The sequence below is a fragment of the Rhipicephalus sanguineus genome, chromosome 7 (genome assembly GCF_013339695.2).
Source record: "Rhipicephalus sanguineus isolate Rsan-2018 chromosome 7, BIME_Rsan_1.4, whole genome shotgun sequence".
In the NCBI taxonomy this organism is placed as follows: domain Eukaryota; kingdom Metazoa; phylum Arthropoda; class Arachnida; order Ixodida; family Ixodidae; genus Rhipicephalus; species Rhipicephalus sanguineus.
In genome coordinates this window covers 162205592-162228688 of record NC_051182.1, presented here as the reverse complement: position 1 = coordinate 162228688, position 23097 = coordinate 162205592, and the positions used below count along the sequence as shown (strand labels likewise).

The 23097-nt window shown below is 48.4% G+C and overlaps 1 protein-coding gene across 1 annotated transcript in view; it reads left to right on the top strand.

Annotated features, from left to right (window-relative positions):
* LOC119400439 (chaoptin) overlaps window positions 1-23097 on the top strand; it is a 386448-nt gene that overhangs the window by 214519 nt on the left and 148832 nt on the right. The window contains exon 4 of the mRNA XM_037667469.2: window positions 5155-5478. Coding sequence (XP_037523397.1) covers window positions 5155-5478 — 324 coding nt within the window. The remainder of the gene's footprint in view (window positions 1-5154; window positions 5479-23097) is intronic.

The window sequence follows — 23097 nt, the reverse complement described above, 5'->3', positions numbered from 1 at the left end:
GCTCACGAGAGTTCAATATTACGTAACTTTTAACTCAAATGGGTTTAAAACGCGAGTTCGTATGTGGGCTAGTGGGTTCATGAACATTATGCCAGAACAGCGCAGTAAACTCCTTTGCCAGAACAGCGCAGTAAACTCCTTTAAAACTATTGCATACAGTTTTTATCCCCTAACTATAGCGATATGTCGATTTACTTTGTAACTCCAAGTTTGGAAAGGCTTGCTCATCAAGACACATGAAATTTTTATGTGTAAAAACTGCGTTTTCTTCCAGATAATTGCATATTTGAAATCGCCACATAAGTAAACCTAAACTCAGCAAGTTTCATCAATATCGGCCAAGAAGAAAAATAAACGCATTATTTGTTGCAGAGTGTCTCATTGAGTACCACGAAGTGGTCACACTGACTCTTGCCAGGGGAGTCATGTACACCACTGTCCTTAAGGACAACGGAGTCAAAGGAACGCTCCAGTGGGGGTCAGCGTTACCATGGCAAAGGGGTCACCCTGACTACCTAGAGGTACTAGCGGGAAATAAAAGGTAGTCATGTAGACTCCTGCGTTGGGAGTAACGTAGACTCTCTGCTTGTGAAGAAGGGAGTCGTTGGTCTGAAGAACGAAGGGAGTCGTTTGACACCCCAAATTGTGAAGAAGGGAGTCGTTGGTCTGAAGAACGAAGGGAGTCGTTTGACACCCCAAAAGGTCATCATATGTGTAGCGAGGCGATTACCACCCAAAGGTAGTCAGTACAGACACCCTTTTTTTTAAGAGTGTAGAATAAGCTCGCGTGTTCGCATCTTGCGCGCAATCTTAACAAAACGATCTACGATAATCGCGAAGCTTCTCGAACAATGAGGCGCGGTTTGGGCTGAGCATTGCTGACAAGTCTGTGAGCGAAAACCGAATACAGCAAAAGTGCTAAAAAATATTCGCAGTGGCTTAGCTCGGCTATGCCAGGATATAGCTACGTAGCGTTACCAAAGGTTCAGCTCATTATTCTTAGCTTTCCAGATTGTCTAGGATTATTAGCCTTCTTCTATTCATTCTTCGTACGCTGAACCGCTAATGCCAGGCAACTACTTCGGGATCCGATCAGATAAGCTTCTCGGCTCTTCTGCGCCGTCGAGTAGCATTTGCGCTCTCCTTCTCCATGGCGTTACCCACCTGCAAACGCCAGTCAGAGGCGCTATCAAGCGGCCCCAGCACAGTGTCAGACGGCGACTGCACAGCGAAGGCGAATAGCTGCGCGCGTGCTGGCGCCACTGTGTCTACGATGTCACTCCTCTCGAATGCGGCGCAGACCAGCAGCTGCGAGCCACGCGCGGCGGTGTCGGAGAGTGCGTGAGATGCCAGCTCCGGTGACCCAGCTGTGTGACATCACTGATCCTCGCGCATGCGCAGCACGGATCATGACGCGCCACGCGAAATCGGCTCCGGCTAGGCAAGTGTAGCTAACGCTACAAAAAGCACAGCATATCCACGAGGTGAATGATGATGAGTGGGGCGAAGCTCCGGAGGAAATAATCGGTAAACCGTGAAACGTTGCCGTGAAATTCGCCCAGTACATCATATAAAGAGTGTGAAACACCGTGTATATATTAAACATCAAACTTTTATTGTGCTGTTCGTTTACGTGGTCCCTTCATTATCACCGCTTTGTGATCGGTGAAATGCAGGGAAAGTGTCCGTTTCCGAGCGAAAGAGAAAGCGCGCCAAGAGCGACCGCGTTCCCCACGCGCTCTGTGAGAATTAACGGCAAGGCTAGAGGGAAGACACGACGCGCGTAGCGTTCCTTTACGCGTTCCACGCCGCGAGGCCGGTAGCATGCCCAACGAAAGCCAACGGATCGCGATCGCGCAAGTGCTCCGGCTTCGCATCGCCTCATGGTCCCGTTTAGCCAAACATCTTGCTCAAGGTGTGCTTTGCGTTTTTCGTAGAAATAATTTCTTTATCATGTACATTAAGAAGAAAAGTTGAAAGCTCACTAGAGTACATCGCCCGCAAAGTATATCTTTTAGTATGATTAAATCAAGGAACACTACGAGATTGCCTTGTAAATATGATATCTAGTGCATTGCTCATCTTGTGAGCAATTCATTAAACTAGAGCTGGCTACATACATACTACTACTACTACTACAGAGGAGGGAACGACCCACACCCTAAGAAGCTTCGCCCCTAATAAGAAACGCACGTGGCAGTATTGTTTTGTTAGACAATACTTCGTGACTTATTTTTAGGGGCGAAGCTCCTTAAGGCGGCACCCGTTCGTCCCTCGAAGTCGTCGTCATCGTAGCAGTGCGTAACAAGTCTTACGCTTTGACCTCCAAGGTGTTGCCGGTGGGAGATTTCTCCTGTGCGTTGTTGAACAATAAAAAATTCGCAGCGTGCGCGTTACCTAAAAGCCGAATTCTTCTCTCTCATTCCCCATTAGCAGCCATTGGCATGTTCCAGTAGGAAACGTTAGTAGAAGTAGAAGTGTAAGTGTTAGCTAAAAGCCGACTTCTTCTGTCTCTCATTCCCATTAGCAGCCATTGTTTACCTCCAAGGTAGTGCCTGGTGAGATTTCTCCTGTGCGTGATTAAACAATAAAAATTTTGTTCAAAACGCCGTTGATTGATGAAATAAACCAACGAAAGACGCCAGATGTTTTGTAAAAGCAGAACGAAAGAACGCCAGATGTTTTTCTTAAAGTGTAGTAGTAGTAGTTGTATGTAGCCACTTCGCCCGATCGTCAACGGGCGAGGTGGACCGGCAACGGCGCGAGGACCCTGCCGTACGAGAGTTAAATCACACTAAAAGACATACTTTGCGGGCGATACACTCTAGTGAGCTTTCAACTTTTCGTCTTAATGTACATGATAAAGAAATTATTTCTACGAAAAACGCAAGGCACACCTTGAGCAATATATTTGGTTTTGGGACGCTAAATGGAACCATGAGGCGATGCGAAGCCGGAGCACTTGCACGATCGAGTTCCGTTGGCTTTCGTTGGGCATGCTACCGACCTCGCGTCGTGGAACGCGCGTCCTGTCTTCCCTCTAGCCTTGCCTTTAATTCGCACAGGGCGAGCGGGGAATGCGGTCGCTCTTGGCGCTCTTTCGCTCGGGAGCGGACTTCTTCCTTGCATTTCACCGATCACAAGTGATAATGAAGGGACCACGTAAACGAACAGTACAATAAAAGTTTGATGTTTAATATATACACGATGTTTCACACTCTTTATATTATGTACTGGGCGCATTTCACGGAAGAGTTTCACGGTTTACAGATGATTCCCTCCGTAGCTTCGCCCCACTCATCATCATTCACCCCGTGGATATGATGTGATTTTTTTTTACTTTTTCTGAGCATTGTTTTCGTATTATTGTGCTGTTAGTTAGTAGTTAGTGTTATTCTTAGTAATTTTTTGCCATGCATCAATTTGCTTCACCTTGTCGTAAGTACGTTACTGTTGCACTTTTCAGACACATGTATCGCTTTCTTTTGCATTTCTTTTTGTGATGCTCCCCTTACTCAATGCTCTCCGTGGAGACTCTAAGATACTTGTAAATAATTATATATATATATATATATATATATATATATATATATATATATATGCCACAAAGGAAATAATTTGAGAAATGAATTTTCCGAAGCGCGCTACCGGAGATTTGAACCTGCGATCGCTCGCTCCGCAGGACGCGGCGTTATACCATTCGGCCACGGAGCATACATCTTTCAGCATACTAACGGCGAGCTATTTCTATACACCATTTACCGCTGGCGGTACGCAGAGCTCGGAGGCGCTTCAGCGTGTTGTCTTTCTTTATCACCAGTGAGATGGTGCGAATGGCGCGCCTTAAAAGTCGTTGCTCCGCTCGCTTCAGTGTGTTCTCTTTCTTTATCACCAGTGAGATGGCGCGAAGGGCGCGCGTTAAAGGTCGTTGCTCCATCGAAGTTGCGATGCGCGTTCGGCTCCCTTCTGTACCACCTGTACTTTGCCCTACAGGGTGTGGTCGCCCGTACGCGCACGCTTATCTCGTGAGGGACATGGTTTGTACGTCTTGTTCTTTCACCGCAAAGGTTGCGTTGAAGTTACAGAGCGCACGAAGGTCACTTCGCTTGCTGCAGCAGCCGCGTTTGCGATAGATGTGAGCTGCTAGCTAGAAGAGCCAAAGTTGGGCAGTTCGTTGTACATAGCCGACGCTTACAGCGTGCTGCTCAAACGCAAAGAAGTAGCAACTGTGACAGTTGTTAGTTCCCCCTCGTCCTGCGTATACCTATGCATTCGTTTCGTGCGTTCTTTGTTTTTGAGCAGCGCGCTGCTAGTGTCGAGCTGTGAGAGTTGTCAGTTCGCGCTCATGCTGTGTGTGTTCTTTACGTAACCTTTGTGCTAGACCAGCGCGCTGCGAGTTTCGAGTCGCTTGCCGTTCTTCGTGCGACATTCCAATTTGTTGCTATCGAATTCATGGCTTCACCCTTGCAGCGAAACTGTGACTTTGTATGTACGTAAATAACTTTTGTACTTACAGAGCATATATTTGTAGTATTATTCTATAAGGGCCTTGTATTCAATATTTACATTTAGATTTAGTTTTATGTTTGCCTTATGCAGAGTATGGATGTTCTTAATAACTTTTTTTCTTTTTGTTACATATTTCTTTGTTTTAATCATTTTTATAATATTCCAAATAAATATGTTGTTTGAAATTAAGACTGTTCGAGAGACCAATTCTTGCTGTATCATTTGATACCCTACACTTTAGCATCAGTCAATTTTTGTGGCAGGAAAACTATTTCCTAGACTAACCAAAAACAATCGATTTTTTCGCTGTCACGGAAGTGTTCAGGTTAGCAATCAATAAATGACACAATAGCTCCATTAGTGTCAAAGGAACCAGCTTCATGACATTGTTATCAGGTGTTAAGGAACATAATTTTGTTGTGCAAGAGGTGCACGAAGCTGGCTGACGAACGCGGTCTCTTGATTCCATATGCATCTGCTATCTGCATAAATAATTTATTATGCCGAAAAAAGAAAAGTTGTGCGTCGTCATGCAGGCTCGCATCCGCCTTGCATGCCTGCACTAGATGGCTTGAACCGCGTGTTCAGTAACATGCGCGAGTTAGTCTGTCTAGCCGCGGTCACTGTAATGTCTTGTTTGTGCAGGTGACGCTGGTTCGCTCGGGCCTCGAGGTGCTACAGAACGACTCGTTGGCAGGCACGCGGTTGTCTACGCTGCGGCTGATGCACAACTCGCTGAGCCGCATCCTGCCGTGCGCCTTTTGCGGCGCCGAGGACAACCTGGTCTCCCTCGACCTGAGCAACAACGCGCTCGCGCAGGCGCCAGTGCACGCAATGCGCGGCCTGCGCCACCTGCAGTGGCTCAACCTGCAGTCCAACTGCATCGACGACCTGCGCCGTGCGGACTGGCAAGAGCTGTCGCGCACTGTCAGCCTCAGGAGTTTGTTCCTCGGGGAAAACAACGTCAAGGTACCCCTCAGCTATTGATTTATTCTCTGATGAACCATCTATAGGGTTTATTTCACGCAACCAATTAGTTAGTGTGGATCCATGACAGCACCAACTTAGACAAAGGACGAAGAGATAGTGACAAACGAAGAGAACCTTCCAACGGGTTTTACTTTAATAGCGAGGGAATTGGCTTTAATGGAAGTGGCATGAGCAGGGGTCGATGTTGGGGTTCATAAAATAGACATATAGAAGAAGCCACATGTTCAAAGACAAGCACGCATATGTAGAAATGCACGTGCACGGTTACACACTGCCGTTGCTCTTGGAAATGACTAGATATAAACAATCGACATCAGTCAGAATTTAAGCACACATCAGTTAGTAGAAGCAGCAGTATAATAAGTGACAGGCGGATAAGTGTGGTGTGACTTTTGTGACGCGGTACTGGTCATGATGGTTGCTTGGAATGAATTGTAAGCGCCCAACAATGCAATATAAATTGGTTAAAGCCGGATACAGTTTTCTGAGTCAGTCAAGAATTGGAGCGACAGATGAAACATCGCGATACTAGCGATACGTAGCAAGGCACTGGAAGTGATAAAAGACAAGTTATATACGGCGAATGAAACGATCAAATGCTCTCTCCCACGAGCCAGTTGGTGGTCCACGCCAGATTCTATGTCGTTGGTCGAGTGTAAATAGCGGACGCTGCTGCAGTGACGTTCAGAAGTTGGAGAACCGGTACGGTAGTCTGATTTTGATATTTAGATATGGTCGATTCCATTGAACAATTGAATCATGACATCAGCGGAAGCGGATCCGGTAGCTTCTGATCGTCATAGTTATAACTTCTATGGGATCAGTACTTCAATAGGTCGGATAAGGGGCCCACTCGGTACTGCATATTTGAGCAAATTGAGGCCCCGTAAGGCACTGTTCGAAGAAAAGAAGATACAGCACGTGATCTGATATGAGCGTGTGTTGTGTGTTGCTTTCTTCGTTCGTGTCTTTTACGCTCTAAATTTTCTTAAATAGGCTACTTCAGTGGAAACTTACGTGTAAAGGTTAAAATCTGTATCGTCTGTTTGGTACAGTTGGGAATGAAGAATTGATTCGTCAAAAATCGTGTTGTGAAATCAGTCTGCAAACCCGGCGTTCATAAGCGATGCCAACCCGTAAGCTCAGAAGAACCAGTAACGATCTTTTGATCATTTTCTTAAAGGACAACTTCACGTGAAGGTAATGGTGAATTTATGTTCGTGGGACGCCACTGAGACGCTCCTGTCACGCGCAGGAAAGAAAAAATACTCAACAAATTCCAAAACAATATTCAAATAAGCAAGAATGCCCAAAAGCGAAGACCAATCAAGCTGTAAGCATTCCCGTCATGTATGAGGCACAAACCGGAAGTCGTGCAAGGCATGCTGGCTAGGTAAGCCCGGAAGCTGCGAATGCCGCACAGTGCAGACGCTCAGCGGAAACGTGACCACGCCGCACCAGTCTTACCATTTCTATGATGACAGTAGGGTCCTTTAGCAGTGCTAGTACCTTACCAGCTGGCGAGTGCACACATGCGCACTTTATCGTACGGAAACTATTTCCGTAAAGTACACCGGGTGTATCCACACGTGGTAAGCTGCGCGCCGTAGAAAAGATGGCTCCTACTTGGCTTGTGAAAATTTCATCGACCCAATAGCGGTGACATTAAACTCCGCTATCCGCAAACTTATTAAGCGAAGCTTTTATAACTCACAGTTTTCGGTAGCGGCGTCGTGCGCGAAAAACCCGGCGCCGGCGAGCGTGCAGAAATGCGGCCCTCGAAAGTGCGCCGGTCACATGTATACACCGTTTTTCAATAATTAATTGATGCTCTCTCGATCGTAGGCCTGTCGGCGTTCAGCCGTTTCTGATTTGGCAATGGAATCTTTTATCGAGGTGACTTGTCACTTCACATTGCCACATTTCATTGCCACCTCGATGTGAACGCACGACCGTCGTTGTTGCCGTTCTTCTTCTTCTTCTTCGTGGTGGTTTAGGAGGAAAGGAAAAAGGCACCTAATTTCTGCAGCCTTTAAGGGAGCACGGCGCAGTGCCTTATAGGGGCGGGGTAAGGAGGGATAAAAGAAAAGTAGAAAGAAATAGGAAAGGAAGTGAAGGGACGTGGACAGGCGCGACGAAGAGAGAAGAAGACAGGAAAGATGGGGAGCCGGTCACAGGAGTTCAAGGACGAGACCACAATCTGCCAGGGGCACGGTGCACATCGGTGACGAGGCGGCGAAGGCCCCGTCGATGAGAGGCGCACGGCATAGCGGACGAGGCAACCGTCACGGGGCGTCGACGGCGAGGGGCACGAGTACGCCCTGAACGGGCGAACGGGGCATCGCGGGCGACACGTCCGTCTCGCGTTGCGCTGCTAAGCACGCGAATGAAGGTCTCCCGGCATGGAGGAGGAAACAGTTAGAAGAGAGCATTTCGCATTGCGAAAGAAAGAAAGAAAGAAAGAAAGAAAGAAAGAAAGAAAGAAAGAAAGAAAGAAAGAAAGAAAGAAAGAAAGAAAGAAAGAAAGAAAGAAAGAAAGAAAGAAAGAAAGAAAGAAAGAAAGAAAGAAAGAAGTACATTTTGTCGATAGGGCAAGAACTCCTGAATTCTCATTATTCCCTCAACATGAGTAGAGCGCAAACCACTCAGCGCTAGCATTTGACCCGATTACCATAGCCAAAGACTCGACCGGCCCCGGACAGGTGGTGCCATTCGGTAGTTAAGAACTAAAACAGGCAAGCACATAACGTTAAAAAATCGGCAGATCCCACGCATTGTGGGAATCGAGGTAATGCGAAGCAGCCAGCAAAGAGCTGCATACATCGTCTTGTTTGTCATTGAGGCTTATGAAGTCATTCATGTCGTGACATCTAGTTCGCTATATATCGCGAGATTGTCACACTAGCATGCGTGTATAATCTGGTATATGCCATGCTAATGAAACATATATTCTGCAACATATATACGATGAGTGACCTGCTATTTATGTTCGTCACGCACTCTTGTCATGCCATACCAATTTAGGTGTACATCCAGTAAACTAAATGGCCGGGAGTGAACCATGAGCGTGGCATCTAAATCATACCCTACATGGCATGCATGTCATGATTTTCGTGTTACCACCTGTTATTTATGTTCGTCACACAGTCACGTCACGAGATATCAATTTTGATGTATATCAAGCTAGCGAAACGGCCGCCAGCGCACCATGAGCGTGGCACGTAAGTCATGGTGTACATGGGATGTGTGTCATTATTTTCATTTTATCTCCTGGTTTTTATATTCGTCACACAGTCACGTCACGCGATACCAATTTTGGTGTATATCAAGCTAGCGAAACGGCCGCCAGCGCGCCATGAGCGTGACATAAAAGTCATGCTGTGCATGACATGCGTGTCATGATTTTCATGTGAACTACTGTTATTTGTGTTCGTCACACAGTCATGTCGCGCGATATCAATTTTGGCGTATATCTAGCTAGCGAAACGGCCGCCAGCGCTCCATGAGTGTGGCACTTAAGTAATGTTGTGCATGACATGCGTGTCATGATTTTCATGTTACCACCTTTTATTTGTGTTATTCACACAGGGACGTCGCGCGATGCCAATTTGGTGTATATCAAACTAGCGAAACGGCCGCCAGCGCACCATGACCGTGGCAGTAAGTCATGCTGTACATGACATGCGTGTCATGATTTTCATGTTACCTGGTATTTGTGTTCGTCACACAGATACGTCGTGAGATACCAATTTTGGTGTATATCAAGCTAGCGAAACGGCCGCCAGCGCGCCATGAGCGTGGCACGTAAGTCATGCTGTGCATGACATGTGTGTCATGATTTTCATGGTACCACCTGTTATTTGTTTTCGTCACACAGTCACGTCACGCGATACCAATTTTGATGTATATCAAGCCAGCGAAACGGCCGCCAACGCGCCATGAGCGTGGAATGTAAATCATGCTGTACATGATATGCGTGTCATGATTTGCACGTTAGGACCTGTCACTTGTGTTCGTCATACACTACTGTCACGCCATACCAATTTTGGTATATATCAAACTAACGAAACGGCCGCAAGAGCACCAAAACAGTGGCATGTAAATCGTGTCGTTCATGACATGGATATAATGATTTTCATGTTATGACCTATCATTTATGTTCGTCATAAAGTCACGTTACGCCATACCAATTTTGGTGTATATCCTATTAACGAAACGAACAGGAGAGCCCAAAGTCGTAGGCGGATAGATAGATAGATAGATAGATAGATAGATAGATAGATAGATAGATAGATAGATAGATAGATAGATAGATAGATAGATAGATAGATAGATAGATAGATAGATAGATAGATAGATAGATAGATAGATAGATAGATAGATAGATAGATAGATAGATAGATAGATAGATAGATAGATAGATAGATAGATAGATAGATAGATAGATAGATAGATAGATAGATAGATAGATAGATAGATAGATAGATAGATAGATAGATAGATAGATAGATAGATAGATAGATACGCTCAAACTCGCAGAAGTTCGCTAAGAAATGCTTCGCATTTAAAAAGCATATTCTGATTCATTGCTGATGTAAATTTTCGGTACACTCTTAACTTTGTAACTCTTACTATCCGTGCACAAAATCATGTTTATCCTTTACTTTGCAACGGATAACTTAGAAAGACACATTGTAACTGATACATATATAAGGTACATTGTAACGAATACAGATATCAGTTACATTGTAACCATTATAATTGTTCATATTATATAGGTTACGCTGTAGCCTTGCATATTTTGAAACCGAATGTAACTTATAAAAAGGTGTTTTTAGGGGTTACGTCAGCTACTGATATCTTTTAGTTTTGATTGCTCTTCTTTACACCGGGTGTTTCAAAAAATCTGCCGAAAATTCTCAAAAATCGCGAAAATGTGATATTTGCTGGCTGCCTTGAGAATTGCTTGTGCTGTAGTGGCAGGCATCTTAAGATTGCTAAAGACCCCATTTAGGAGTGTAATTAAAAATAAACTAAATGACTCTAACTGGTGATGTTAGGTGGTTGTATGAAAGGGGTGAAATGAGGTTTTACATGCGAAGAACCCATGCCAGCTTTGAGATATAGAAAAAGCAGCCTGTAGTAATTATTTTGTCGTAGTGAAAATCAGCCAAATTCAATGGATGCCACCTTTGAAAACCGTGGTATTTGGTTGAATGTCACTACGACAATAAAATTACTAGAGGCAGATTTTTCTATACATCAAAGCTGGGATGGGTTCTTCGCATAAAGAACTTCAATTCTCCCCTTTGACAGAACCACCTAACTTCACTAATTAAAAAGGTTAGTAATTTAACTATTTAATTACAGTCCCAAATTTTCTTTAACAATCTTAAGACGCCTGCAGCTACAGCGCAAGCAATCTGAAGGCAGCGACCAAACATAGAATTTTCCCATCTTTTGAGAATTTTCGGCACATTTCTTGAAACACCCGGTATAGCCAACCTTAGGTTCGCTGTAATGAGGTTTACAATGGTACTGTCACATCTGGCAATTGTTCTCACAGAAGACTGTGATGCCAAAATTGGGAGTCTGATCAAATCACTTCGCCTATATTTCGGTGCATTTTAATAAGTCATAGAAGAGTGGATGACGTTTTCTCGCACTGCTGCTTTACCCGTATATGGTTTCTCTTTCAGTCCCATTACTCAATCTTCTACACAGATTCTCCCATGAGAACCGACAAGTCGACAAGGAGGGATCACACTGCTGACCAAATTTGGGGGCAAGATTTCTTTGCGTGAGACATCGTCTAAATGTTGAAAACTGGCTGTAAAACAGAGTGCTATCAAAACAAAAAAAATGTCCATATAAGTAGCTAAAGTATCCTGAAAATCAACACACTCTTTTGAATACTGTCGGGGCTTCCCCACCCACATAAATCAGCTGCAGTTTTTTCACACATATATACTGCCGCTCACTCGGGCATTCCTTCGACATTGGCGTAGCTGGTAGAGGGAGGAGGGTTGGTGGTTCTAACCCTCAATTTTTTTCAATTTTACATGTACGCATACATTCACAAACATGCACGACTATACTTAACGGTTGACTGAAGCCCCAATGCCCCTCAAAAAGTAAAATTGCAGCCTAAGCAACTGTCTTTCAAGGTGTATAGGTATGTTACAAAAAGTAACTATTTAGTGAGTCGGTGACCCAGAGGCCCAAAAAATATCTGAGCCTGAGGTACACACGCAGTGACGTTTCAGGCGTTTCAGGCGTCCACAAACCACGCTTTTTGCTGGCCTATCTCCTGGCAATGCAATTTTCTGCACAAGGGCAAGCACCTGGGAATACGCAAATGGATACTCTAAGTTCTTAATATATACAACAAAAGACAAAAAATAAGTGCCCGCGGTAATCCAGATGTGGAAACAGAGATGACTTCGGCTTGGCTGCCAGCAAAAACGCAGACTTTGTCAGGAGTGCAGTGAACGTGAGGCGCTGATATTTGAAGTTCATCACCAGGCAATTCCGTCTACAAAAAGAAATTACAGACTACATAAACTACTAGCCAAAGTTTGTTGGTGGTAGAGTATGGTATGAATGCACTTGCCCACAGAATAAAATAAAGACATGTGCCAATAAGGGCAAAATGAGAACAGCGAGCTAATAATGCTGGCACTAGCAAACCATATATTCAGTGCTACAACACACCACAAGTGGTGGTGTTGTGGTGTAAGATAAAAATTTTTAAACAGGTTTTTCAGAGGCACAAGGAATCCGTTTCGCGTATCTACAAGAGGGCTCAAGCCGCAAAATTTTAGTTTTGAAGTGGGTGTCCACGTACCTCATTTATCAGACTGTGCCCAACGTTGCCTTGTATCTGCTTCATAACACCCACCTGTGTGCAGACCCGTTCTTCCTTTTCAGAGAAAACCTCTACCACATTATTCAGTTTGCTCTGAAGTCTTGCTATGTTAGCATTGAACCGACGTTCCACCTCGATGCACAACTTCAACAAAGCAATTTAGGACATTGAGAACCATCACTCCTATTATTAGGGATCATTTCTGAGGGATCACTAATTAGATCCCTCAGATATGACTGAGTAACAAAAAAATTAATTAACTTTTTCAGTATCAACTTTATGGTGGTTGTTATATGGCGAAGTTTTACTACGTCACAACTTATGGTGAGCTTATCTTTTAAAAATCGAAAATATTGTGTGTAGTTTGAGAGATCCATCGTCATATTTCCAGACCGCGGTGCCGGCGATGCTGAAACCGAGTGCGGTGGTACGCCGGAAATTCCCTTTACGTAATCGGAATGATGGTGCGCCACGCGAGAACCTCGCCGCGTGAAAAACAGTGTGTCATCTGAGGAGAGCAAGCCGACTGATGGTCCATCCCGCGTGATGTGCAGTGCTTGTCGCATTCTTTGCAATTTTAAAGTGGTCATGATAACGCTGCCAGCGTTCCTCTCAACGCTACAGCTCACGTCATGCTAAGCAGTGTTGTTGCGGGTCGCGGATCGCACATGACAAAGACAGCGATGAGCGTCAAAGCTAAAATTACAAAGAAACGCAAAGTTAAAATTACAGAGAAGGCGACGAGCACCGCACATCACGCGCGAAGGACCGTTGATGAGCTTGCTCCCTTCAAATGACACGCCGTCTTTCCCGCGGCGAAGTCCTCACGCGGCGCGCCATTATCAAATTACGTAAAGGCAAGATTCGGTGTGACGCAGCACACGGACCACCCTTCCGACGTACCCGGTGCGCTCAGTTTCGGTATCACCGGCACAACGGTCTGAAAATTCGACGATGGATCTCTTGAACTACACCAAATATTTTCGATTTTAACACGAAAGTGTTTTATGCCAAGGTACACAAAGACTTCAGTGACGTATTTCCGGCACGGAAATGACGTCGGAAAATTTACACGATCAGATGGCAACGAAAAAAAGTTCCGTCAACGGGCATCGAACCTACGACCGTTCGCTCTGCAACACCAGATGCCGGACACGCTATCCACTGCGCCACGGTCACAGACACTAGAGGCTTTACAAACGCGCCTTTTATATCTGCCACTCTCCCGGTCGGCGGGGTGGTGTTGCACTCTGGGAGCGGTAAAGTAAAGTAATTCTTCATTAGTGTGGCCTCCGCGATTAGCACCTGCAACGCGTTACACGTCCGTCCCATTCGGCGCGTTTTCAATAGAAGTTTAATTTTGTCAATGCCTTAACACACCGCGAGGTGGCGACCTTCGCCCAAGCGTCGTAAAAGCGTCGGCCTCGCTCATAGCATCTCGCTAATCCAAACCAAAAATATTAACACCATCTTCCCAAAGGGAACCCTGATGGGATGCGAACCCTGAGGGAACCCTGATGGGTGGCGTCACGGGTTGAACGGCGCTAACGCGGGTGCTGCGGTGAGCGCTGGAAGATTCGTTTGAAGCGATGGCTGGCGTAGGTCTTGTCGTTTCTTCAGAGTGGACACGGGCGCTGGACAGGGGCTGACGCGCGTTTCGCCTTGACTACCACGGCTTTGTGATCGGTGAAGTGCACGCTGAGAGGTTCCTGCAGACATTCGACGTCGAAGTTGGCAAAGACCAGATCGATGCACGTTCCCCTTATCGTGGTGGGTAGTTTCTGTTCCGCCGACACACACTTCAGCGAGTGCAGGTCACGCATGTAATTGACGAGCCATTCTCCTCCTCCTCCGCTGATGTCAACGTCGAAGTCTCCCGCGACTATAAGAGGCGCGCGTCGACACGCCTCGCCGCAATCAGTCAGCGTCTCCTCCACAGAGCGCTGAACCTGGTCTTTCGGCAGGTTGGGAGCGAGGTACAGCGCGAGGATCGCGACGTCGCCGACGCACACGGCAACGCACTCGGAGCAGGAGCGTCTTCGGCAAACGGACGGACGAACGGACGAGGCGGCAGCTGCGGACGCTGCGGCGAGCGCGCGGCAGGTGAGGGAGAGAGTGACGTCAGCGCGCACTGTGAGGGGAGCGTGGCGTCACGGCGCACTGCGAGGGGAGCGTGACGTCACCGCGCAGCTGCGGCGTGACCTACTTGGCACCACTCCAACACATGCGGCGAGGAGAGCGCGTTGCGGCGCGTTCGTACGGACTCACGGAGGGGCAGCGTTAAAGGGGCCCTGCAACACTTTTTGAGCACCGTCAAAAAGCGCTGCCAATCGGTAGTCGAAGCTCCCGAGAACACGCGAGCCAAATATTATAGCGAAGCGAGCGGCCTGGAATTTACAATAAGTTCTCAAACTCAGCTTAAAATCGCTCCCTCTTCTCTCGACAAAGTCCGCAATATAGGACGCGATTGTCGGCAGTTCCACCATTGGCTGATGTTATAATCACGATAACACCCTCATTATTACCTTCGTTGTTAATTTTGAGTTCAATAAGTAGATAATATGTATGTTTATATTGTGTTAGGCCGTTAAAACACCGAACAAACAATAATGTTAGCACTTCCGGTCTCACCGACAGCTCGTCTGCTCGTAGTTGCGTTTTCTTCACCATGCGCAGTGCCGAAATCGTGAATATTTCTGTGCTTTTGATCATCGCCGGTTGCCGTTGAGAGTGGCAGCCGTTCGAGTGTTGCCACGTCAGCTGGAAACTGCATCGTCGGCACGTTCTCACGACCGACCGAGGCAGCGGTGCAGCATTTCTCCGATAACAATGCTGGCGCCGGCTAGTTTAGGATACCTGTGTTCGCTGTATGGCGAGAGTCCCGTTCGCTGTCTGTTCAGTATGTCATCCAGCCGTACCTCGGCGTATCCTCCCCGTAGTCTCAGGTTCCCGAGAAACCGCGACACAGCAACCAAGCAGACTCGCATTTTCATGGTAGCTGCAGACAGCTGGGGGATGGGTCCGCGCCCGCCCGATACCCTACGATCCTTTCTTCTAGTCTTTAGTTCTTTGTTGTCAGCCCGCACTCGCTGTGCGCCCGCATTCGAAGAGCAAACAGCATCGAAGTACCGCCACTGGGACTAGGGTGCACGCAGCTTTGCCGTGTTGAATACGATTCAAGTGCGAGCAGTGCGACGAGGCAGTGTAAACCCATCTCAGCTGTCATTCATTCCAAACGCGCACGCAGGTTTGCGTCCATGGTTGGCAGAGCAATGATAACACTACGGCAGTTCGAGGTGCACACCCAACATTACCAAACCGACTCGCAGTTTTCAAGCACGCGGGTTACACGGTGCGATGGGCTCCGCTCGACGACGACCGTGCAAGCCGACACAGACCACGTGGTTGCGCCGAGACGCCAGAGAGAAATAAATGAAGAAAAAAAATGCCGCCGGCGCTGACGTAACTCTTCGGTGCCTCCTCGCACCTCCGCCCTCCCTCCCTTCACACCCCGCGCAGCTTTCCGCGCGCTCGCGGCGTTGAGTTGAGGGAGGAAGCTGCGGAACGTGATCACTATAATTTGGTAACACCACTTAGACTTGACGGATTCGAAAAATTTTTGCGGCATATGACTCGTGAAGAGTCATACGTCAATAATGAGACTATTCCAATATAACTAAGAAAGGTGTTGCAGGGCTCCTTTAACAGACGGTACGATTTTGCCTCCGATCCGGCGTGCGTCGTCGGATATCCGGCATGCGGTGTACGACGATTCAGCACACACGGGGCGAACGAGCAATCAGCCGTAGGTTACGCCCACATACGGCGCCTCGTAATGAAGCACAAAACAAACAACTTTGCACAGCCACGCTTCGTTCTATTTGAAAATAATCACTAAAACTGCGCCTTCTCGAACGACAAGCGCATCGCAACAGCTCGCCGTCACTCACGACCCCGAGAGGTAGGCCTATCATGGCGGACGCCGGCCGTCGCCTACGCCGTTCGCGATCACACGTGAGCTCGTCACAGAGCGCTTGTTTTTGCAAACACGATTAAGCTTTGTACTCGCATGTAACGCGTTAGCACACGCTATTAACTTTCTCGACGTCATCGATGTAAAGAGCAAAGGTGGAAGCGAAGCGAGCCGGCTCGCCGAGACGATGGTGTCGCTGTGTTTATCTGCGAAATGGCCTTGCATCGCTGCTCGCGATCTCGCTAGTGGTTTAGAAACGGGCGCTGTCTCGCAGAAATGGCGCATGTCAAACATCAATTTATTCAATCAGGAATTATTTCACGTCACAAACAAAATGTACTCGATGTTTATCACGCCGCCGCGAGCGGCGATGTCGGCGAATGCTCCGAGGCTCCACTCCACCGACGCGCCTTAAGCAGGGGACAGACGGGTCCGATTTTCCATGCGATCCGACGGCCGACGCCGCGGTGGGGGAGAGGGAATGGTGGCTGTACGATGCTATGAAAGGTCACCATTCCGGTTTCTCCTCGGCCGTGTCGGACGTCGAATCGCATGAAAGATCGTACCATCTGTCTCGCCCTTTAGCCACGGTGACCGGAGCGGCGACATGGAGAGGGCGCCACCAGCGGCGTGACGACACACGTCTCCCGAGCTGTAATTGGCTGCGGCCTTCCGACGGTCCGATGTAAAGTCCCTAGATATTTTCCTGTTCTTTCTTAAGTACCGACAACCATTGAAGCGCCGGCGACGAATCTCATTGGCTAACGCTCGTTTTCGGTAGCCATGTTCTTCCTAACTCTTTTCCAGCACCTGGTGAAACGTGTCCCCCATTCACTAATGACAGGGGGTTGACGGGAGGAGAAAGGCGCGTCGCGGTAGCATATTGTCCGTTGAAAGATGCGTGGCTAATGTACTTAGACGCACATGGCTTTGTAAATCTTCCAAGTTAGGAAGAAAATGGCGTCGAACGCCAGCTGCGCGTGAGAGAGGGCCGTGAAAGGAGGCAGTTGTCGGTACTTAAGTAAAAAGGAAAAATCTAGGGACTTTAGTCCGATGCGGCGGCGAAAATATCTGCCCGGTTGGATACACGCCGGACATGCGATGCGGCGATCCGATGCGATGAAACGTCACGAAACGTCACCATTCCGGCTGCCGCATCGCCGCGCCGGACGTCGCATCGGATGGAAAATCGTACCGTCTGTCTCGGCCTTTACACAGGCTAGTCAAAGAGCTGCTTAGCATCTAAAATAGCTCTGCGACGCGCGCCTGCCTCACCTGGTTGTAACAACGCGTTCCCCGCTCACGCGCTCGCCCCGAGAAAAAAATCACAGCATATCCACGGAGTGAATGATGATGAGTGGGCGAAGCTGCGGAGGTTCATCGGTAAAGTGTGAATCTTCCGTGAATTCTGCCCAGTACATCATCACCGACGTGAGATCGGGCGCGTTTATACCAAAGGTTCGATGAGAGTTATGACGACTTGCAGCTCACTTTAATTTTACATGTACGCTGTGAATGTTCATTGTTTAGAAAACCATTGCTTTAGAAAACATCTGGCGTCTTTCGTTAAGCAGCTGGCATCTTTTCGTTTTGCTTTAGAAACATCTGGCGTCTTTTCGTTTTGCTTTTAGAAAACATCTGGCGTCTTTCGTTGGTTTATTTCATCAATCAACGGCGTTTTGAACAAAATTTTTATTGTTTAATCACGCACAGGAGAAATCTCACCAGGCATTACCTTGGAGATAAACAATGGCTGCTAATGGGAATGAGAGACAGAAGAAGTCGGCTTTTAGCTAACACTTACACTTCTACTTCTAACGTTTCCTACTGGAACATGCCAATGGCTGCTAATGGGGAATGAGAGACAGAAGAATTCGGCTTTTTGTTAACGCGCACGCTGCGAATTTTTTATTGTTCAACAACGCACAGGAGAAATCTCCCACCGGCACCACCTTGGAGATCAAGATCTGGTACTAGCGTTAAGACTGGTTACGCACTACGACGGGGATGAACGGGTGCCGCTTTACGGATCTTCGCTCCTAAAAAAATTGGACCATCTCCCCGAAGGGAACGCTGATGGGATGCGAAGCTGCAGCGTTGCGCACGGGTGGCGTCACGGGTTGAACGGCGCTAACGCGGGTGCTGCGGTGAGCGCTGGAAGATTCGTTTGAAGCGAAACTCGGTGTAGCGTTTACTGGTGTAAACGTTTGTTTGAAACGCAGACACGGGAGGCAGCCGGCAGATGCGGAGCTCCGGCGGGTGAGGGAGAGAGTGACGTACGCGCGCACCTGCAAGGCAAGCGTGCGAGGGGTGCGTGACGTCAACGCCCAGCTGCGGCGTGACCTACTTGGCACCGCTCCAACACCTGCGCCGAGGGAAGCGCGTTGCCTCGCGTTTGTGCTGACGGACAGCGTTACACAGTCTAGTCAAAGAGCTGCTATAGAGCTGCTACGCATCTAAAAAAAAATTGGCCGCGTATCTGCGTGCTTCGCTGCAAATGTCGTCTAAAGACGATAGAAGAGGCGCTGCGTGAGATATGGGCGCCATCTGGCAATTCGTCGGGAAACATGAGTGCTGTGTTGCGGGCTGGTAGTGCCGGCGCAGCAGCAGGCGAAGACCGGCGGTGACCAACGCGACCGGCGGGGACGCCAGCCAGGCCGAACACGCGGTTTGGCGCGAAGCGCTGAAGCAGAAGAAACGTCCGCATTCAACGAGTACTCTGCAGACACTCTTTTATTTACACGTCGCCTGGGTAACACAGGATTGCAGAGCGGCGCCCCATGGCATTCGTACAGTGCAGTACAGAACCGAAACCGAAACACAACAATGAGCTCGTGCAGAGGGCACGGAGGAAGGCAAGTTTCAGCGCAGTCGCATTTTCAGCGCAGCTTAAGAAACTAGGGTCTTTAGAATTACGTATGTGCGCATTTTCTATTAAAGGAACACACCACCTAATACTTAACTGGTGATGTTGCGCCTCAGATATGCGTGATATTTACTTTTTGATCGACAACGTTCACAAGTATGAACAGCCGTACCAGTTCAAGATGGCTGGCCCTTGGGCAAGTGGTTCAACTTTGGGCGAGTGGCTGAATCGAGTGACGTGCCGACAAACAGAAAGACAGACAGAAAGACAGACCAAAATTTCTCCGTTGAAGTATCCCAAAAAAGACTATCGTCAGGCTAGTGAAAGAAACCCACGTGACCGGTATGGCAAATTGAGGCGCCATCCATTGACTGGGATCAGAGTTAAAATCTGCGTTCCGTCTCTTTCCTCCCAACTCTCTTCAACCTCCTCTCTGGTGGGATCAACTCTCCTGCGGGAGGCGCGCTTTCCGCCGCCTTGCTGACGCCGCCGACTTTGAAATCCGTTAGAAAGTTTCGTGTCTGGCCGCTTCGAAGGCACCTCCGAGTGCAGGGCAAGCACGGAAACTACGGTCGCAAACGCTCCTGAGTGACCGCGTCGTCATCCAGTACGTCGACGACACGGCGAACGACCGCGAGTGCTACCAGTGGGACGCGGTTTCGTGCCGAGTTCGAGCGACGCCGACAAATCCAGCGAATGCTTCCCGGCTGCCCTTGCCCCGGTGGCGTATTATGATTTCCTGGCGCGGCAGCGCACGCGAGAGAGAAAAAAGAGAGAGCGAGGAGGACGCCAGCGGCCCCTCGACGAGCGCTTGCGCGCTATTGGTTCTTCTCTCGGGGTCACGTGGCTGGGCTGGCGAGCACGTTTCCGCACACACGGAGGAGTGTTTACGGCTGTTCCATCGTTCGGAAGCACCCCTCGCCACGCCGAGACGCCGCAGGTACGCGCGCCGAGGGCGCCTGCAAGCGGGTTTCGATAGTTTCGATGAGCAACGTGGTTCCGAGTGTCAACGTAAAGTGCCTCCGCGTCGACCTGTGCACGGACGGCGACGCACACGAGTGGATCGCCAGCTACAGTAGGAAAACCAACACGACATGGATCGTCGACAGGGAAACCCGAAATCCAAAGAGGCAAGTTCACGTGTTCGTTTCTTTTACAAGTGGCGAATAGGCCCAGTCTAATAATATTTGATGATATCGACGCCAATCGCGGAAATGCTAAATGCGAAAGCGCTGAATGCTCGCTTATCGTATCGAAAGGCGCGACGCTGTGTTTTGGACTGAATGCTGCAATGTGTGAGGATCGAGAGCGTCCTCCTACCTGGCGCCTCGTTCCCCAGCTGCCGCGCGCGTGCCGGCCGCGTAGCCCGGGCGCACTTAGGCACCGGCAATCGCCAAGATGGCGGCCAGGGCGCCTCTTTGTCTGGGCGAGCCAAGCGTCGGCTCCGTCCCGCGCTGGCATGTCCGGGCACGCTACGCTGGCGCGCTGCGCGGGCCTACGTCACAACGCGGCGCCATTCCCCATTGTGCCGCTGGTGACCTTCTCCTCTCCTACCAACGTTACTAGAACAAGCTCAGTTTAAAAGCTCCGCCGGAGAGGCGGTCCGCGTGGCGGTCGTGAGAACTAGTGGCGCTGCAGTCACGTCTAGCTCCCGCGGCTGGCGCTTGTTTTGATCGGCGCCGCCGATGTACGAGCGCACGTGGGTTACAGCGTCGTCTGCGCTTTGTTAGCTCGTCATTTTTGCGACTGTTCTTGACCAGGCTTAGCGTCTTGTACGAAGACACGTGCATGATGTAAGGAGCGTAACGAGGACGAAGAGATTCGCGGTGCGGTATGCCGACTTGTTTTGCGCCGGGCTGCAAGAACGGCTACCGCAACGACGACTCCGCTTCACGACACTTCTTCGCACCTCCAAAAGACCCCACGCCATTCAAGCTTTACATGGCAAAGATAGAAAGCTTACTGCGAAAGGCAAGGTCTGTGACGTTCATTTTGAGACTGACGACATTGTAAAGCACTATCGTCGTGTCGTTGCGGGACAAGAAGTTTTGATCCCACGTGGAAAGTGGGAACTCGCGCCCGGTGCCGTGCCGCGCTTGTTCTCAGCACTTCCACCCCACATTTCAAAGCCAAAATGTTCGGGGTTTAGGCGCAAATCCCCCCCAAAACGCACGGCGTCCCGCGAAAGCCCAGTTCCCAGTTTGGATTAGCCGCCAGAAATATAACAGCAAAACGAAAGGCAGGCGATTACCTACGCTACCGATACTGAGAGTTGCATCACACTGACATTCGATCAGTTGTCCGCTGTCGCTATGCCTTCAAAGCACTGATTTTCGAGAGATTTTACGACGAGCTATCGAACAAGATGTGCGGAATATTTTACACTCGCCGGCTCGGGAACGGGCTGCTCAGCGCAAAAATTTAACACGGTACACATAGAAAAGACGAAGACCAGCGCTGGTCCTCGTCTTTTCTATGTGTACCGTGTCAAATTTTTTGCGCTGAGAAGTTTAATAATGGAATACCAACTAGCCCAATATAATAATATCTGGGGTTTAACGTCTCAAAACCACGATATGATTATGAGAGACGCCGTAGTGGAGGGCTCCGGAAATTTCGACCACCTGGGGTTCTTTAACGTGCACCTAAACCTAAGTACACGGGCCTCAAACATTTTCGCCTCCATCGAAAATGCAGCCGCCGCGGCCGGGATTCGATCCCGCGACCTTCGGGTCAGCAGCCGAGTGCCATAACCACTAGACCACCGTGGCGGGGCAACTAGCCCAATCCCACAGTTTGCTTCGGGAACGGAGACTTACTTGTGCAAAAGATATTTGTAGTTCACGAGCAGTTTAACTGCGTTGTGAACGGCTACAGCACGAAACGCAAACGGCTGTCGTACAGTGTAAGAAGTGCTGCGGGCATGAAACATCTGCTCGGTGAAGTTGAAAATTTGAAGTTGAATACTGACGACTCTTCTAGCGACAGAGTACGCGCGAATAACTGCTCGGTGCTCACATCACGGCCGATCTGTTCGATTTGTTTAAGGCACCGTAGAAGGATGCGACGTATAAAGATGAGACACCGAAAATACAACTATCCGCCAAAACAATTGCTCAGAGACGACATCTATTCGATATAATCGCACACTGAGATTTCATTTACCGAGTTCTCGTAAAATTCTCCGATTTTGGGTCAGTATCCCTTTAACCGTCGCGAAAACGTGTCTTGTAAACATTGCAAAGCATTGGTGATGTTTTTCGAGAAAGTTTTTTTCAATAAATTGTAGACAACACGAGTACTGTTTTTCTAGAACGTTTTTGTATCTCGAGTAAGTACGCTTCTTTGTATACTATAAAGGCTTTTACAAACGTGTTGGGTTGTTCTTGGTCTAGATAAGACTGCAGCGGCTAAAATTGTGGTGGTAGTTATAAAAATTACGCTGAAAACCCTCATTCGCTTAGAAACTCCTATGCTTGGAAGTTAAGCGCAATGTAGACAGCTCAAATATTCTCACAGAGTCGTGACGTCGACGAAGGCAGCAGTCAGCAGGTCCGAGATAAAACTCTTTATTTGGCCGAACTTGTGGCCGGGAAATTGAAAGCCAAACTACAGCAATAGACTGATAGCGGCGAACAGAGCGTCGATCAACTGACAAGCAGTCAAGCGCGTCGGCTTTTATACAGGCGCTATCGAACTTTCCAGCGATATCGCTGGTGCCGGCGTTATCTCTCGACAAAGCTGGAACATTCGCGTGCGGCGCGCAATCTTACCAAAACGATCTACTACAATCGCGAAGCTTCTCGAACACTGCTTCGCGGACAGCGTTGATAACCGTCCTTGCTGGTGAAACCCGAATACATCAAAATAAAACAAGAAGTGGGCGTGGCA